At 42.1% G+C, this 19,327-nt stretch overlaps 1 protein-coding gene across 3 annotated transcripts in view; it reads left to right on the top strand.

The window, feature by feature from the left end:
- The window catches only part of LOC122544738 (SMAD family member 4), a 169,307-nt gene extending 152,829 nt beyond the window's left edge, over positions 1-16,478 (top strand). For all 3 annotated transcript variants that reach the window (XM_043684044.2, XM_043684045.2, XM_087985048.1), the window contains 3 exons: positions 2,224-2,392; positions 6,264-6,402; positions 11,159-16,478. In XM_043684044.2, coding sequence (XP_043539979.2) covers positions 2,224-2,392; positions 6,264-6,402; positions 11,159-11,370 — 520 coding nt within the window. In that variant the 3' untranslated portion in view covers positions 11,371-16,478. The remainder of the gene's footprint in view (positions 1-2,223; positions 2,393-6,263; positions 6,403-11,158) is intronic.
- The last annotated feature ends 2,849 nt before the right edge of the window (positions 16,479-19,327 follow it).

The following is a 19,327-nucleotide window of genomic DNA, read 5'->3' as shown; positions in this document are numbered from 1 at the left end:
ACTTGTAACTGGGCTCTAGGCTGAATATTTACCATCTAACACCACTCTCTGACTTCGACCGGTTAGCCAGTTTTCTATCCAACTGGCCAAACTTCCCACTATTCCATGCCTCCTGACTTTCCGCATAAGCCTACCATGGGGAACCTTATCAAATGCCTTACTAAAATCCATGTACACTACATCCACTGCTTTACCCTCATCCACATGCTTGGTCACCTCCTCAAAGAATTCAATAAGACTTGTAAGGCAAGACCTACCCCTCACAAATCTGTGCTGGCTGTCCCTAATCAAGCAGTGTCTTTCCAGATACTCATAAATCCTATCTCTCAGTACCCTTTCCATTACTTTGCCTACCACCGAAGTAAGACTAACTGGCCTGTAATTCCTGGGGTTATCCCTATTCCCTTTTTTGAACAGGGGCACAACATTCGCCACTCTCCAGTCCCCTGGCACCACCCCCATTGACAGTGAAGACGAAAAGATCATTGCCAACGGTTATGTAATTTCCTCTCTTGCTTCCCACATAATCCTAGGATATATCCCGTCAGGTCCAGGGGACTTGTCTATCCTCAAGTTTTTCAAAATGCCCAACACATTTTCCTTCCTAACAAGTATCTCCTCTAGCTTACCAGTCCGTTTCATACTCTCCTCTTCAACAATACAGTCCCTCTCATTTGTAAATACTGAAGAAAAGTACTCATTCAAGACCTCTCCTATCTCTTCCAACTCAATACACAGTCTCCCACTGCTGTCCTTGATCAGACCTACCCTCGTTCCCGTCATTCTCATGTTTCTCACATATGCATAAAAGGCCTTGGGGTTATCCTTGATCCTATCCGCCAAAGATTTTTCATGCCCTCTCTTAGCTCTCCTAATCCCTTTCTTCAGCTCCCTCCTGGCTATCCTGTATCCCTCCAACGCTCTGTCTGAACCTTGTTTCCTCAACCTTATGTAAGCCTCCTTACAAGACATTCAACCTCCCTCGTCAACCAAGGTTTCCTCACACCACCATCTCTTTCCTGCCTGACAGGTACATACATATCAAGGACACGCCGTATCTGTTCCTTGAAAAAGTTCCACATTTCAACAACATCCTTCCCTGACAGCCTATGCTCCCTATTTATGTTCCTCAGATCCTGTCTTGCAGCATCGTATTTACCCTTCCCCCAATTGTAAAACCTGCCCTGTTGCACGCACCTATCTCTCTCCATAACCAAAGTGAAAGTCACAGAATTGTGGTCACCATCACCAAAATGCTCACCCACTAACAAGCCCATCACTTATCCCAGTTCGTTACCAAGTACCAAATCCAATATGGCCTCCCCTCTGGTCGGACAATCTACATACTGAGTTAGAAAAGCTTTCTGGTCACACTGCACAAACATCACCCTGTTCAATCTACTTGATCTAAAGAGCTTCCAATCAATATTTGGGAAGTTGAAATCACCCATGACTACTACCCTGTGGCTTCTGCACCTTTCCAAAATCTGTTTCCCAATCTGTTTCTCCACATCTCTGCTGCCAATGGGGGGCTTAGAGTAAACACCCAACAAGGTGACTGCTCCTTTACTATTTCTGACTTCAGCCCATACTACCTCCAAAGGCAGATCCCCCTCGAACTGCCTTTCTGCAGCCGTTATACCATTTCTAATTAGCAACGCCACCCCGCCTAATCTTACTGAAACATCTGTAACCAGGAACCTCCAACAACCATTCCTGTCCCTCTTCTATCCACGTTTCTGTGATGGCCACAACATCGTAGTCCCAAGTACCGATCCACGCCTTAAGTTCACCCACCTTATTTCTGATACTCCTTGCGTTGAAGTATACACACTTGAGCCCATCTCTGTGTCTGCAAGTATTCCCTGTCAGTTCTACCTTCTCCACAGCCTCCCTACATTCTTGGACATCCTGAAAAACAGCTAACCTACTTGCTGGACCACAAGTCCGGATCCCATCCCCCTGCCAAATTAGTTTAAACCCCCCCGAAGAGTGCTAGCAAACCTACCTCCCAAGATATTGGTGCCCTTCTGGTTCAGGTGCAACCCGTCCTGCTTGTACAGGTCCCACCTTTCCCAGAATGCTCCTTGTAGCAGGATATGACAGAATTTGGTGAAATAGCGTAGAATTTACCAACCAATATGCACATATATTTGCAAGTGTATGTAATGCATTTTGTATTTAAAAATGTAACTGGTTTCTGTGCTTGTTTGTGTGTTTAAGACTGCACATTGGTAAGGGGATCCAGCTGGAGTGCCGTGGTGAGGGTGATGTCTGGATGCGATGCCTCAGTGATCATGCAGTATTTGTACAAAGCTACTATCTGGACCGAGAGGCAGGCCGTGCACCTGGAGATGCTGTACATAAAATTTATCCAGGGGCGTACATCAAGGTGAGAGTGGATTCTTTGTTCTCAATTGTGACAAGTGTGGAATGCAATGTCTTCAGTCTAAACCATGCTGTTGCAATGAAACAAACATGCCTGAGAAAACAAAAGAGAGGATGAGTTGTCCCCGGTTTTTCTGTATATGGTAGCTGTGATGCATCTTTAACTTATTGTTTAAGTTTTTATCGATAAATACTCTACAGCAAATTGAAATATTGTCTTTCAGGTATTTAATTACAAAGATCCATCATAAATTCCATTATATTTTTATTTATGCAGACCTCTGCTTCCTGCATCCCATCCTGCTTATTAATCAGCCAATTCTTGCAGGCTTGCTTTGCATCCCGATTCCTAATACCTCATCCTCAAGTTTTCCAATCTCTGCAACCCAAACTTCTCCCTACCACCCATCCTCAGAACTCTATGCCTCTGATTCTGATTCCCATTCTTCTTCCCATTAACCCTTTATGGCACTGCTTGTAGCCCATGTTCCTCTGTTGTGGAACACTCTCCAGTTCTTTATCCAAACTTTTGACCTTTATCCTTCATCTCAGTATCCAATTTTTCATTTTATGAGAAGATTTTAATTCTTTGGTTTCTCATTATAAATTTATAAATGCAAGGTGTTTTCCTTTCTTTGTGAATTTTAGCCAAACTCATTCTCTCAGAACTTTAAAATGGTTTCTGATACCTCTGAAGGTAGATTTAGTCTGGTCATTGAGAACAGATGGAATTATGAACAATGTATTCAGCAGCACTTCCTGGGCAGATGTTCAAATATTTGAACTCTGAGATGATGGTGTAGCTGGACCTTCTATTCACCAGCAGTTGTATTTATACTGAATTTTTAACATAGTCAAGCATCCTAAAGTGCTTAAAAGATCATTATAAAACAAAACTCATCCCAAACCAGCTCATGGAACGTGGACGTCATTGGCTGGACCAGCATTTTTTGAATATAGAATCCCTGCAATGTGAAAATAGGCCCTTTGGCCCAACAAATCCACACTGACACTCTAAACAGTATCCCACGCAAATGCATTCCCCATTCTTTACATTTACCCCTGACAAGTGCACCTAACCTACACATCCCTGAACTTGATGGGAAATTTAGCGTGGCCAGTTCACCTGACCTGCACATCTTTGGACTGTGGGAGGAAACCCATTCAGACATTGGAAGAATGTGTGGAGTTTGCACAGACAGTTGCCCGAGGCTGAAATCGAACCCAAGTCCCTGGGCACTGTGAGGTAGCACTGCTAACCACTGAACCACTGTGCCACCCATTGATTGGCAATCCCTGTTGTAATGGCAAAGGTCGTGATGAGCTGCTGTGTTGAACCACCATTTGCTGTACATAGACCCACAGTGCCACTAGGGAGGGAGTTCCAGGATTTTGTTACAGTAACAGTGAAGAAACAATGATATGTTTCCAAGTCACGATACTGAATTGCTGAAAGGGGAACTTGTAGGGAGTGATGGTCCCATCTATCTGCTCCCCTTGTCCTTCTGGATGGTAGTAGTCATGGGTTTGGATGGTGCTGTCGAAGGCTCTTTCATGAATTTTTGCAATGGATCTTGTAAATGGTACATACTGCTGCAGGTGAGCGTCAAATTCCCTTTGTAAACGTATTGTGGATGTACCTACGTCATGTGAATTACAACAGTTCAAGTCTTTGGCAAGGTTCTGCATTGTAGACTAATTACTTAAGTTAGATCACATGGGACTCGGTGAGTTTGCCAATTGGATACAGAATTGGTTTTATGGAGACAGAGGGTGGTGGTTGAAGGTTTTTTTTGGACTGGAGGCCTGTGTTCTGCAGGGATTGTTACTGGGTCTACTTTTGTTTTGTCATTTATAGAAATGATTTGGATGAGAATATAGGAGGCATGGTTAATAAATTTGTGGATGACGCCAAAATTGGTGGTATGGTGGTCAGTGAAGAAGGTTATCTAAGGTTCTAAATAGATCTTGATCAGTTGGGTCAATGGGCTAGGAAAAAATGAGGACTGCAGATGCTGGAGATCAGACTTGAAAAGTGTGATGCTGGAAAAGCACAGGAGGCCAGGCAGCATCCAAGGAGCAGGAGAATTGACGTTTCAAGCATAACCCCTTCATCAGGAATGGGCTGACGAATAGCAGATGGAGTTTAGTTTGGATAAATGTGAGGTATTGCATTCTGGTAACACAAACAAGGACATGTCTTATACAGTTACTGGAAGAGTCCTGGGTAGTGTTGTAGAACAGAGACTTAGCGGTTCAGGTACATAATTCTTTGAAATTTGAATCATGTGTAGATAGCGTATTTTAAGGCATTTAGCACACTTGCCCTCATTGCTAAGACCTTTGGTACAGGAATTGCAACATAATTTTGAGGTTGTACAGAGTTATGTGGAGTTCTGGTTGCCCTGTTATATTAAGGATATTATCAAAGTGGAGACGGTTCAGAAAAGATTTGCCAGGATGATGCCAGGAATAGGAGGATTGAGATATAAAAATAGACTGGAAAAGCTGAGACTTCTTTCACTGGTGTGTATGAGGTTGAGGGGTGACTTTCTTGAGGTTTATAAAATCACGATAAGGTGAATGACAAGGATCTTTTCCATAGGCTGTAGGAGTTCAAAACGAGGGGGCATATTTTTAAGATGAAAAGAGAAAGATTTAAAAAGGATATGACGGGCAGCTTTTTTGTACAGTGTGGTTCATGTGTCGAATGAACTGCCGGAGAAAGTGGCAGGTGCAGTTATAATGTTTAAAAGACATTTGGATAAGTTCATGAATAGGAAAGGTTTGAAGGGGTTATGGGCCAAGCAAGGCAAGTGGGATGAGTGGGAACATGGTCAGCATAGACTAGTTGGACTGAAGGTCTGTTTCCATGCTTTATGACTCTATGTTGACTCACCGTTACTCTCCCAAGAGCAAGTAAGGATGGAAACAAATGTTAGCCCAACCAACATCACTGACATCCCATGAAATAATAATAAAACTAAGGCTAACACTCAATTGAGCACAGAGGAAATGCTACACTGTCGATCAGGCTAGGACCTTGGAAAGCAAGCAGGTTCCCACTTTCCCATTGCACTAATTTGACAAATGAGTGAGGTAACCTTGCCGAGCAAGCTCATATTTATCCCTCCATTCTCATCACTGCAAATAATCTGATTATTGCCACATTGTTGTCTGTGAAGGCTTTCTGTTTGTGTTTGCTCTGTTACCTCTGACCACATTTCAAAAGCACCTTGTTGACTGTAAAGCAATTTGGAACATCCTAGGATTGCAAAAGGCACTGTTCATGTGCTAGTGATTAGATTAGATTAGATTAGATTAGATTAGATTAGATTACTTACAGTGTGGAAACAGGCCCTTCGGCCCAACAAGTCCACACCGACCCGCCGAAGCGTAACCCACCCATACCCCTACATTTACCCCTTTACCTAATACTACGGGCAATTTAGCATGGTCAATTCACCTGACTTGCACATCTTTGGACTGTGGGAGGAAACCGGAGCCCCCGGAGGAAACCCACGCAGACACGGGGAGAACGTGCAAACTCCACACAGTCAGTCGCCTGAGTCGGGAATTGAACCCGGGTCTCTGGCGCTGCGAGGCAGCAGTGCTAACCACTGTGCCACCGTGCTTTTGTCTTTCTTTCAAAGTAAGGAGCACTGTCTTGTTAGTTTGTCTGAAATGGGATGTAATTTGTCACTGCTGGAAATGTGTTGCTGGAAAGGCGCAGCAGGTCAGGCAGCATCCAGGGAACAGGAGAATCGACGTTTCGGGCATAAGCCCTTCTTCAGGAATCAGCATCTCCTTCTGATCTCCAGCATCTGCAGACCTCACTTTCTCCTGTAATTTGTCACTGTCTTGTTTCTGTGCAGGTGTTTGATTTGCGTCAGTGTCACCGACAGATGCAGCAACAGGCAGCCACAGCACAGGCAGCAGCAGCAGCTCAGGCCGCAGCTGTGGCTGGGAACATTCCAGGTCCTGGCTCTGTGGGAGGCATTGCTCCTGCCGTTAGTAAGTATCAGTACATCCCACGTATATATTGCATGTCTCTGCAGAACGAACATCGAAAACATTCCCCTTCTTTGAGAATTTAAAACAAGGTGCCATCTGCCCTTTCTTCTAGATGTCAGTGATCCCATGGCAGTCTGCAAAAGAAATCGGAGAAGTTCTTTGTATCCACGTGCATGTTTGTTCTCTAACAAGTGTTCCAAAGAAATTGTAGCACTGCCTAAAGTGAAAAATTTAGTCAGGATCCAAACTTGTCCATTTCCTTTTTGCATCAATGTTGAGATGGAATCTGTGGTTTTGGAACTTAATTTTAAATCAACCCTAAATTGGAAAGGATGCTGAACCTTCAGCTTTCTGAAGACACTTCAAAAGTTGGGTTGTCACTTGAAGCTTGAGGAAGGAAACAATGTTTCTGTGAGTGTTCAACTGGAAGCACCCACACTTGATTAGAAAAAAAAGCCATAATTCAAAAGAGAATGAACAAACTTGAATTCAAAAGAGAAAGGAGAAGATTAGAAAGGGGGGAGTTCAAGTTGGAATTAGAAAAGCTTGTAGTATATGTATTGAATGGAAAAGTTGAGGATGACCAAGATTACACTCCACATATTTATTAATTTATAGATTTGTAGATTCATACACTGCAGAAAAGGCCCTTTGGCCCATTGAGTCTGTAGTGACATAACTACTAAAAGTATGTTAATCTAATTTCCTGCACTTGTCCCATATCCTTGATTGTTATGATATTTGAGGTATCCAAATATCTTTTAAAGGCTTTGTTTCCGGCCTCCTCTACCTTTCCAGGCAGTACATTGTAGATTCCCACTACCTGCTGAGTGGCAATATTTTTTCCCAAGTCCCTTCTGAATCTCCTGCCCTTTACCCTAAACTATGCCCACTCGTGATTGACCCCTCAACCAAGGGAAACAGCTGCCCTACTCTTCCTCTTTATCCAGTCCTGAATTGTCTTCGATATCCAAGGTTCTCTGAACTTAGCGCTGCTAGAATTTCCTCGAAAGGGTACAAGTTGGACATGTACTCTCCTGAGCTCTTTTTTTGAAACCCCTCCCTACATTGCTCCGCTGCACAGGTTTTAAGGAATTTGTCCCCTCAAAACCCTTTATATTATAACTATCCCAATTTATATTGGGAAAGTTGAAATCCCCCAGTATAATGACCTGAGATTACTCTTGCACACCTCTGTGAACTGTCTACATATTTGCTGCTCTTTCTCCCCAGTGACTCTTTGGGGGCCTACAATTCACTCGCAGTAAAGTAGCTGCCGTTAACATTCCTAAGTTCTACCCATGCCATTAATCCATGCCATTAACTCATCAGTCTTACCTATTACACTCAAGCATTAAAGTAAAGACTGTGCAGCCTTGCCCTACACTCTTGACACTCAACATAGTTGAACTCACTGTGACTTGCTATAGCATGATATGTCTCTGTTTCATCGATAATGTGTGACCCCCATAGTTCTTTGTCTCTGGCAAATAATATTTGTCTGATATCTAAATTTTGTGAGGAGAGAGAGCGAGCACGTACTTTGTGTCATTAGAAAATAAATGCCAGTTGTCTGAAACAATGCTGCTGTATTCCTTTTAGCGTATCATGAGGATAGAGGTGGAGACGTACTCCTATCTTGCAGAGGAGCTCTCAGGTGACTGTGGCAGTAAAGACTGCTGTTCTCCATGCCTATGAGTTAGTGCCAGAGGAAACAGGGCCACAGCTGCCAGAGAGAAGGTGCTGTTCTTAAAATAAAGGAAGCTGCAGTGATAACCTCCAAAGTTACAGATTAACTCAAGCATATTAACAGCATGTCCCATCTGGAGACTTCGAGAAATTGCAGAGGTGGGAATTTTGAGAATGGAAAGATGTCTAACTCCGCTGATGAAGGTGGCATAAATGCAGACACAGACAGCTGACAAGTAGTAAAAGAGAAATTCGAGAGGATGTTTATTTTAAGGGGGTGGAAATGCCTACAAAAGGATTACAAAGGCTGAGTGGAAATGGGAGAAGTTTGTAGCATCCATGCAAGCAGTTGCTAGCCCTCCAGAAAGTGCTGTCCTAGCTAGGAAAGCTCAGGACAAGCAGGTAGTTCTCCCCATGTATATTGATTGTTCTCTACACCCTGATTCACTATAAACATTTTCTGTTTGAAATAATATCCTCATGTTTGTCAACTAAAGCAGGCAAGTTAGTTGTCATCCTTAGAGTTCAGTTGTTTAGGGTGTAGGTTTGATATCCAGACGTTTCATTACCTGGCTAGGTAACATCATCAGTGGCGACCTCCAAGTGAAGCGAAGCTGTTATCTCCTGCTTTGTATTTATATCTTGGATGGGGTTCCTGGGGTTTGTGGTGATGTCATTTCCTGTTCATTTTCTGAGGGGTTGATAGATGGCATCTAGATCTATGTGTTTGTTTATGGCGTGTGGTTGGAGTGCCAGGCCTCTAGGAATTCTCTGGCATGTCTTTGCTTAGCCTGTCCCAGGATAGATGTGTTGTCCCAGTCGAAATGGTGGGTTTTTTTTCATCCGTGTGTAGGGCTACGAGGGAGAGAGGGTCGTGTCTTTTTGTGGCTAGCTGGTGTTCCTGTATCCTGGTGGCTAACGTTCTTCCTGTTTGTCCTATGTAGTGTTTGTGGCAGTCCTTGCATGGAATTTTGTAGATGACATTGGTTTTGTTCATGGATTGTACTGGGTTTTTTGAGTTTGTTAGTTTTTGTTTGAGTGTGTTGGTGGGTTTATGTGCTACTAGGATTCCGTTGTTCAGTTGTTGTTGGCATGTGACATGAATTTTTCTCGACATGGTTTGCTGAAGGTATTGGTGCAAATGATTTTCTGTTTCCTTGTTTAGGGTTAATTTTAAGATGTTGCTGATTAAAGGTGTGGGGCTTTGTGAAGAAAGGACGTAGTTGGCAATAAGACGTAGGCACATACAGGATTTTAGGAAAGATCGCTGAAATGACTGATGACTTGAAGGGACAGATTTCTCTTTGTGGATCAGCTGCTAAGATTGGATTCTTACTCAAGGTATGACAGAAGAGTCAGAAAATCAACTTGGTTAAAAATGCCATTGGAGCACAAACTAAGGAAGAAAAATAATGGCCATTGAATGTGCCTAAAAACAAACTAGAACTAAGTAAAAGCACAAACAAGATATAGCAAAGCAGATAGCAACAGTATCTAGAGACAATGATCAGAAATAGCAGTGATATCCTTGCAAAGAAATTGAAAAATGTGCATACTTGTTCTTCAATATAGAAGGATGAGATCTAATGAGGTATAGAAGATGCTAAGGGGGATTGATAAAATCGACACAAAGGATGTTCCCCCTTGCAGGACAACCTATAATGAGAGGTCATAGTTTTCGGCTAAAGGGAGGCAGACTTCAAACACAGATGAGAAGAAATGGTTTCTCTCAAAGGGTCATGAATCTGTGAATTCACTCCCCAAGAGTGTGGTTGATGCTAGGACATTGAGTAAATTTAGGAAGGAGATAAACAGATTCTTAATTAGTAATGAGTTGAAGGATTATGGGGAGCAGGCAGAAAAGTGGAGTTGAATTGAGATGAGATCAGCCATGATCCTATTGAATGGTTCCCAGTTACCCATCCGTTCTGCTCACCTAATTCTGGACTGGTGCTATTCAGTTGATTTCATCCTCACTATTTGCCACGCTTCCAAGTTTTCACTTTCATCTGATATTGCTTGAATAAGAGGATATTGAACTTGGAAATTTCCTGAGTGCAGGTGAGCTGTGTCCTTCAGGTAAACATCGAGCATCTGCTTGGTGCTTCCTTTGTTGAAAGGAGCTGAGTACTGTAGTCTTTGGACACACCTGAAACAGTTTCAGAAAACTGTCCTTATAAGTACTATCTGTAACAAATTTCGGAGGATATTATCAATTTATTCTCTAATGGTGCGTGGACAACATGGTATGTGGAACCATTTGTTCCAACCAATTCTTCAACTGAGATGAAACAAAGGCTGTGTAAATGCTAGTTCAAAACCCTCTTTTGTGTGGAGTCAGTCAAAGACTCTGAACTGTTCTTTATTAGTGCTGGCAATATGGCTTTGCATGGTGCGCTATTGTTGTATAAGTTGTAACGCTTATCTTCCCCGTTACAACTCTTTGCAGAAATGAATGCAATGATCTCTCTGGTAAGGAGAGTAACACTGCATGTCTTACATTCATTACTTCTCAGACAGCCAATGATTTCCAGACATTATTCCTTAAGAATTGGGAAATAGTAAACTCAAGGTTTGAACGTAATTATTGATAAGTGTCAGATCTTCAGTTTGAAACTGTTTGAAGTTGACAGAGATAAATTCTGATTCTACCACCTTTTATTTGTAAGCTTCTGAGGGCATTCTAACTGCAAAGTGAATAGCTCAGTTCAATCAACATTTCAACCTTCCAATCACCACCATGCCCCCTCCCCAAAGTCCAGATATTCCTCCCGCGACCCCCCCTCCCGAAAATGATGTGTTAGTAGGAGTTGCTTGTTCTCCATTTGATGTTTTACTCATTTGCAGTTCTGTGACTGTGATATGAGTTCATTCCTTGAATCAGTTACTTTTGCAAGCATCTTTAACAAGATCAGATTGTTGTGCAGGTGATCTCATAGTCGAGTTACGTCATGCTTCATGTAACACCGGCCTTTTGAACTATATCTCCTAATGTTGTGGGTCTTTTAATACTTATCTTCCACTCTTATCATCGCCCTAAATTGCTGAAGTGTCTCTGTTCTTTCAGGTCTTTCTGCAGCTGCAGGGATAGGCGTTGATGATCTGAGGCGTCTCTGCATCCTCCGTCTGAGCTTTGTAAAGGGCTGGGGTCCAGATTATCCACGGCAGAGCATCAAACACACCCCCTGCTGGATCGAGGTCCACCTGCACCGAGCACTGCAGCTTCTGGATGAGGTCCTGCATACTATGCCCATTACTGACCCAGGATCTGTTAACTGACACAAATCACCTTCCGAGTTTTGTCATCTTCTTCTTCTTACTTATTATCAAACTTGTAAACTGATCACTTGAATCTGGGACGTCAGCAGTCAAGACAGACTGATACAGCATAACTTTATTTTTATATGTTTATGTTTATCTTATTGCTTGTTGACCATTTTCTTTAAATCATGGTCATGAAAAATTCACACTACAACTACATTGGAGATGCTTTTGGAACTTGCTGCCCTTACCTCTACAAAATGTATTTATTTAGTTTTCTAATTAGGATTTGCAGCAAATAACAGAGGATCTGGTTCCAGTTCAATTCCGAATGCGGAATTTGTTGCAGATTTACTTGCTCTAATTTTGGATTTCCTGTATAACCGGTTTATCAGGGCAAGAATCTTCAAACAGTTTTTAGACTTATGACCTGGGCAGTAGATACTCAGAGTGACTTTCATTTTCGAGAACTTAAGCCCAGTTGTTCTGTTATCATTCAATGTCACTATACTGTGCCACAATCTAAAGCTAGAGGTGAAATTGCTGAGGACTGTTTTAACTACTTGATCTAATAATATAGTACATCATGGTATGCTGCATATATTTTCCTGAATGGAGTCTTCACATGGCCAGGTATAAGTATTTCATAAACAGAAGTTGCTGGGAAATGTCAGCAAGTCTGGCAACTGATGGTTCTGAAGAAGGGTCACTGGACCCGAAATGTTAACTCTGATTTATCTTCACAAATGCTTCCAGACCTGCTGAGCTTTTCCAGCAACTTCTGTTTTTGTTTCTGATTTACAGCATCTGCAGTTCTTGCGGTTTTTGAAAGTATTTCATAATCTGGTGAATTTACTTCCAGAGCAGATTGAGAATCGACAGTCTGAAAGCTGCTCCATTGCCTTTAGCAAATTGCTTACTGCATTTGCACCTGACTCCTTCCATCGTTGAAAGACGAGGCATTACAGTCCATCTAGTTCTTTGTCGTTCACTTTTGTTATTCAGCATTTCAGGCTTGAGGATAAACTTGAAACACATTTGGCTGGATTATATTCACTAACTCTGCAGCAGAACTCCAATGATTGCTCATATTCTATTATTGCAAAGCCTGAAGGCCCTGCCACAAGTGTAATTATCACATCTAGGTTCTTGCAAGAGAAGAAGATTCAACTGTCAGCCTCAGTGATTTTCATCTAGGTTCAATTGGATTGTGAATGACTGTAAGCTGAGGTATTACAAGTCTTCCATAAGTCCCAGCATTCATACTACCTCTTCTCACTTTACTCCCTGTAGTTTGAGCTTTGCAACAGCCGAACATCAAGTTGTACAGCACAGAAACAGACCCTTCGGTCTAACTTGTCTATGCCAACAAGATATCCTAAATTGATCTAGTCCCATATTGTTTGAAAGTTGCATTAGAATGCTGATGTGCCACTGTAATGTCTACAAATATAGCATAGAACAATTCTGATCTGGCTCTGACGTTTGTGCAGTGCAGAATTGTAACTGTCTTATACATCTAGTTTTGTTTTTATCTGGATTCACTTCTATTTTGGTTCCTTTGCCAAGTCAACTTGTAGTCAGGACATGGCCTTTCTGTGATATGTTTGCTGCATTACCCAGAATAGACCTGTCTACCACTTTAATAGAGAATCAGTGTACCAGCTGTATATATAGCCAGTGTTTGATTTGGGCCAAATGCCTTTATTCCTCCTAATTGCAGCTTTAGTGTCCTGCTCTCCAGTAATGATTCCCTCCTCATCAGCTGACACAGGATGAGGCTCAGTTGTGATTATCATCTTGCTGCCACTTGCTGTCTTTGTTCATGTGTACAGATTGTTGCCTATCTCAAACAAAAGCCTATAGTGGGCAGCACGGTGGCGCAGTGGTTAGCACTGCTGCCTCACAGTGCTAGGGACCCGGGTTCAATTCCTGCCTCAGGCAACTGTCTGTGTGGGGTTTGCACATTCTCCCAGTGTCTGCGTGGGTTTCCTCCCACAGTCCAAAAATGTGCAGGTTAGGTGAATTAGCCATGTTAAATTGCCCATAATGTTAGGTGAAGGGGTAAATGTAGGGGAATGGGTCTGGGTGGGTTGCTGCTCAGAGGGTCGGTGTGGACTTGTTGGGCTGAGGGGCCTGTTTCCACACTAAGTAATCTAATCTAAAATCAAGACCGTCACAAGGGCTGTTTCCTTCAGGAAGAGGAAGAGGAGATGCTGACCAAAACTTGAAACTAGATTCAAGAACTGCATGCTCTAAATGTAACCTATATATGGCTGAGGATTCTCTTGATCATGATAAGCTTGAGGTTTATATCATACTCTTGGAAGTAGAGTTCCGAAGAGCACCAATCACACTGAAGTGGAGCAATGAGGCAGCTCAGTCTTTGTGTCTGCTGTGAGGTCCTCTTCTGCTGGTGATACAATTGCTAAATCTCAACTTTCAAAGGATTGTAATTATGATACTTGTCTGATTTCTTGTTTGGAAAGTGAAATGGGAGCTCTATGGAGTATTTAAAACATGGTGTAACCAATGCTGAATAGGACATTGCAATGGGAGCTGCATTTCAATTGGCTGTGGCAACTGTTCAGTTTTAAATGGGACAAGTAAGGAGTGTTATTTGCTGTAATTTTTGTTGTACTGAATGGGAAAAGTGGACTTTTCTGTTGCTCCACAATGACAATAGCATAATGTCTTCTCCATTAACCTCCTCCTAATGGCGCAGGATGAAATCCTAACCATCACCACTGCTTTCTGTAACAGAAGTGCATTAACTGCATATGATTGGAGTTGCTTTTTTCCCCCACCCAGCCACCTCACAATTTGCTCCAGTCATCCTCTTGTAGGATTCTCTATCAAGCTGTGTGTGGTATGGGAGAGGGTGAAGGGACTGCTTACTATAAGTCTCATTTTGTGATAATTATCAATCTAAGAAGGATTTCATCAGTCTGGCACCTGGAATATGCACTTTGACAGTCCCATTTTCCCCTCCCAAATAGCGTGATGTACACCCTGATGTCTCTGATCTTCTAATTGAGTATAAATTGTGATTCGTCAAGTTTCCTGTCCATAGCCCTGATTGGCTGTTTGCCCCCTTCTGCTAGATTGTGTCTCCACCTTCTTTCTGTTCTTATCATGCCGTTGAAACGTGTACTATAATTTCTCCTGTTATCCTCTTACCCAAAGCTTCACCATCCCCATCCCTTCACCATAAGCTACCTGGGGCTTGCATCCTGATAACATAAGCTGAAATTTTATCTCTTTACAATGTCCCCTCCCACTTCTAAGGATAAATCCTGATCCTTGTACTCGCCAGCACACAGAAGCTGCTGTGGGTGGTGCTGGGGTCATGCACTCTACCACCCCATCTCACCCTCCAGTGTCCTTGGACAGTTTGAATTCTGTGTTGCAGGAAGCATGCTAAGCTATCAAATTAATGAATGGAATTGTGTCAGAAATTTGAGTAGAACTCAAAGTTGGTTTAGCGGGTTATAACATCAGAGTGTCACCTGAGGTACAGTCTATGGCAGAGATTAACTATTAAACAGCTGGCAGGCCTCGACCCATACAAATAGAACTTTGCCAAAGATTAAAAGCAGTTTCAGCAGTTTGAGGCTTGCAGGTGTTCTTCAAGACTTGTTGACCAATGTGTTCGCTTATTCTTCTGGAGATATCTGACTAAGTGTAATCTGTATTTGGCCAAAGATGACTGAGTATACTACTGTATTTCAATTCCTGCTGCAGCCTTGCCTTTCAGGAGTTGAACGGGGTGGTTCTTTCTGGGTCATTGTCAGTTATTGCAATAGAACTTCTGTGCTGATCAAGGAATATTCAGTGTAATCTTTAGTGCATAAAATTCAAGAATACTGTTAGATGGGGATCTCTGAAAGGTGTTTGTTGCCCAAGCTGAATTATCGTACAGCTGTCCTGAAAAGTTGATCTGATTGTCTATTCATTCCATGATGGTCAGTGTGATACATAATAATGAATCTTATCAGATGCTTTTCCTGGTACGATTAGCACCATTCATGGCTCCAGTACTGTTTACCAAGTACTCTTCAGCTATATTCTTGTATACACACAAAGATTGTGACATAGCACATACCCTATTCAGGAATCTGAAAAGGCTTAAGGATCCCACACGGATCACAGCAGCTACTAGGTGAGAGGATGTTTGCTGATGACTATGCTGTCAGTACACTTGAGAGAATGACCAGCCTTCCGAGTTGTGTCATGAAGCCACATTATAAAAGCTATGCTGTCACCATATCTCCAAGAATCAATGCTTGCAATTGGATCTGTACATAAGATTTGGTTTAACGTCAAATATGAGACAACAATAGCGAGCTTTGAGAAGATTTGTAGTCAGGTTGAGGTTCTAGATGTAAATTTGCTTACTGAGCTGAAAAACAAGCCCTCCAGCTCAGCAAGCAAACCTACATCCACGAGACAACAATGTAATACATGAACAACTCATCTCCTTACTGTTGAAGCAATGGTCATCATCAATGAACTTAAAGCCAATTGATTCTGCGATATCTTTCTTCACTTCCCTGCAACTATCTCCTCACCCATATAAAACCATGGCAAATCAGTAAGCTGCTTGTCAGTAAGTCATTGTGCAAACAGATCCCAAAAGAAATATCAGCCCCACACTGCCACATCCCTCTTGAGCAGGAAGTATTTGGTCAGTGGGAGATTGAACAGAAAAATCCTTTAATACTAAACTATTCCACGTTAATGTAGCAGTTTTTGCCCCAGATATAAACTGTACCCCAGCACAGAATTAGCTATGGGAGCACTTAGATTTTCAACTATATTTCATGGTAAGGCTTGTTTCCTGTTCTATTTATACTTAGTTACTAAGTAAATAATTAAACTGTGAGGCTGTGGTACAAATGAGTGCCAATACTCTACATCTGATTTGAAAATTTGTTTAGAGCCTATTGTATGTGTATTGTTCCTGGCAAGCAGTAATAGGCTTGTCGGTATTTGATGTGTGTAAAGAGGAGGTTGAAGCTGCCCTCGTCACGTGTATAAAATCTCGTGTCAATAATCTGTGTACTTGATCTTTTACAAAGTGTTTGTGAGAAATTTAACTTGTGTTGTAAATAGCTTTTCTGCCATTCTCTCATTATTCCTTCTGCCTGACAGTACACTGATATAATTTTGAGCCACGTATCCTCAAGGAATATCCCAATATGAATTACTTAACTTTGCTCATCTCAGCCGGATGAGGTATAGAGGCTTTGCAATTGACCTGACCATATTTGGACTGGGTGGGAGGCTATTGCCAGTTTGGAAGGCAGGAATATGTAAGGTTAGGACAGGGAGTCACGTAGGGATGTCCTTCATTTTCCAAGTAGTTATTTGAAAGCTGGCAGGAATCTGGGGTATCACTGCCTTACAATTGAAAAATTATTTTTCCATAAAACTCAGATTTGTCTTATTCCCTTACAAATAAAGAAGTCAGCCGAGAGGGAAAGTCCTGTTCAGTAGGCAGTGGTAGAGTCCTACAGGTGTATGAAGAAATGCTCTATTGGCACTGAATTGGTTATTCAGATAGAATGTTGTGATTTATCATTGACAGTAGCATGCTAATATTTTCAAAACTGGGTAATCCATGGAGTTAGGTTCAGCAATGCTTCGTTATTGTTTGAAGCTGAAAAAAATGTCTTCATTGCAGGCTAGGGAAAGAGATGGACTGACACATGGACACAACCGCCAGGCTGTCACATACACTCACTCTTGTACATGCTTCTGTCGTCCTGCTTTCTCGCTCACATGCATACTGCACTTTCACTCACTCCTGCATTCTTGCTTGCGCTCTCGCTGTCATGTTCGCGCTCTGTACCTGCATACATTCTCTCACTCATACCTGTGCTGTATACCTACACACACACTCATACCTGCACTCATTCACTCTCATATCTGCACTCTACCCACACACACTCTTATATGCGCATTCTTGCTCTTATAATTTATTACAAATGAATAGATTCTAGCTGCAGTTAAACAATTACGAACCATTAGTTTATAACTACTCTTCTAATTGCTGTCAAACACACAGACATTGCTGTTATGGGTGCAGGGAGAAGGTAGTTTGCAGTCCCTGTCTGTGGTTCATTGAGATGATCCTTTTGCTTGTCAGAACTTGCTATTCATGAATCTCACTTCTCCAGGATCTGTTTAACAGTTGGCATACAGAAGGCCTTTGTCATTAACAACTGGTCACCACTCCACAGACCAATAAGCTCCTTGGCACTGGCCAAGTGTCACTTTGTACGTTGCCTGGTGCCTAACCCTAACCTTCCTATGCTGAGTTAAAACAGCAACGTAAACATCACTTACAACAAGTTTTAATAACTCTGTCTTCCTCCTGGGGTTCTATTTGCACAGGTATTCAGGGCTGTTTGTGGTAAATTTGTCACATTGTTGCATAGTCCACAATGTCCAGTCAAGGGTTTGCCAGGGTTTATTAATTATTGAAGTTTCAGCTAACATTTACAAGTGACATCAAGCAAAACTGAGGTCACTGGGAGTGAAGGGAAATGTTGTGCAGTCTGGCATGTTAAGGCAACATGACATGAGGTAGTCAGCCCTCAGTCCAGCCTCTTCAGTTGATGTAACAATAACCTGCTCTCATTGTAAAGGGTCATTTGTACCTGTGTATGATCTGCATAGTTTATGCTGATATCTCACAGCAGAACCTGGTCTCCAGTTTTCTTGAAATCTACTTGCTGTTGGATCATGTGACAATTAGTTTGCAAAGGCCTTCCATTATTAAGACAAATTGTGCACAGATATTGCCCACTTGTCACAATGAAGTTTGGGATGTTTGCGCCTTCACCAGCCTCAATAGGTAGAGGCCTGAGCGCTACCACCAGCTCTCACTGCACGTAACCACAGCTCCCACTGGAGACACTACATGCAGGAGGAGGCAATTTGAAGGCACAAGACAAGGTGCACCTTTCTTTTGGAAAGACCTTCCATCAGTGGATCAAACACAAGACCTCTGGGCAACGCTGGCAGCTATTTAATTTTGTTCTCATTGGAACTAGAAATCGCAGGGATATTCACATGACCCACAGCATAACAGAAATCGAAGGCTGCTGCTATAATCACCAGCTTTATCTGACCTACAATCTCCAATCAACAAAGCTTCAAAATGTCCAAGGCCACACAAGTAATGCTGCAAGAAATTAAGATGAAAGATTTCAAAGTTGGCCTTTCTCCCCAGTTGCCCAGAGGCTGGTCTGGAGTCGCATATCAGCCAGGCCAGGTAAGGATGGCAGATTTCCTTCCCTGAAGAATATTAGTCAATCGGATGGGTTTTTCTGCCAATCGACAAATGTTTCGTATTCATTGTTAGTCTATTTTTTCCATATTTTCTTTTTATTGAATTCAAATTCCACTATCTGCATGGCAGAATTCAAATTCGAGTTCTCAAGGGTATTATCTGAGTCACTGGACTGATAGTCTAGCAGTAATATTTCCCCCACTGACTTTTTTTTAATTCATTCATGAGATGAGGGGGTCACTGGCCAGGCCAGCATTTATAGTTTATCCTTAATTGTCCAGACGGATGTTAAGATTCAATCACATTACTGTGGGTCTGGAGTCACTTATAGGTCAGACCAGGTAAACATGGCAGTTAGGACTTCTTCTGTCAATCAAAAGCTCTCTGTCAGCCCTGAAGATAATCAATGATGTAACCTCCAATGCCCAGGTTAACAGAATTGCAATGCTTAATGATTCTTAAGAAAATGAAGTCCTCATTTGTCTTAAATGGGAGATTTCTTAGTTCCAGATTCCAAGGTGAATCAGCCTCCTACTCAGTATCTTGTATATTTCAATAAAATTACCTCTCATTCTTCTAAATGAATATAGGCCTACCCTGCTGAATCTGATTATAAGACATTCCTCATCGTAGGAATCAGCCTCATGCACCCTTTCTGACCTGCTTCCAACATGC

Source organism: Chiloscyllium plagiosum, unplaced genomic scaffold (assembly GCF_037043375.1).
Source record: "Chiloscyllium plagiosum isolate Xiang-an unplaced genomic scaffold, Cpla_swu_hap1 HiC_scaffold_50, whole genome shotgun sequence".
Taxonomy (NCBI): Eukaryota; Metazoa; Chordata; class Chondrichthyes; order Orectolobiformes; family Hemiscylliidae; genus Chiloscyllium; species Chiloscyllium plagiosum.
The sequence above is the reverse complement of the archived record's forward strand: the minus strand, read 5'-3'. Positions and strand labels throughout refer to the sequence as shown.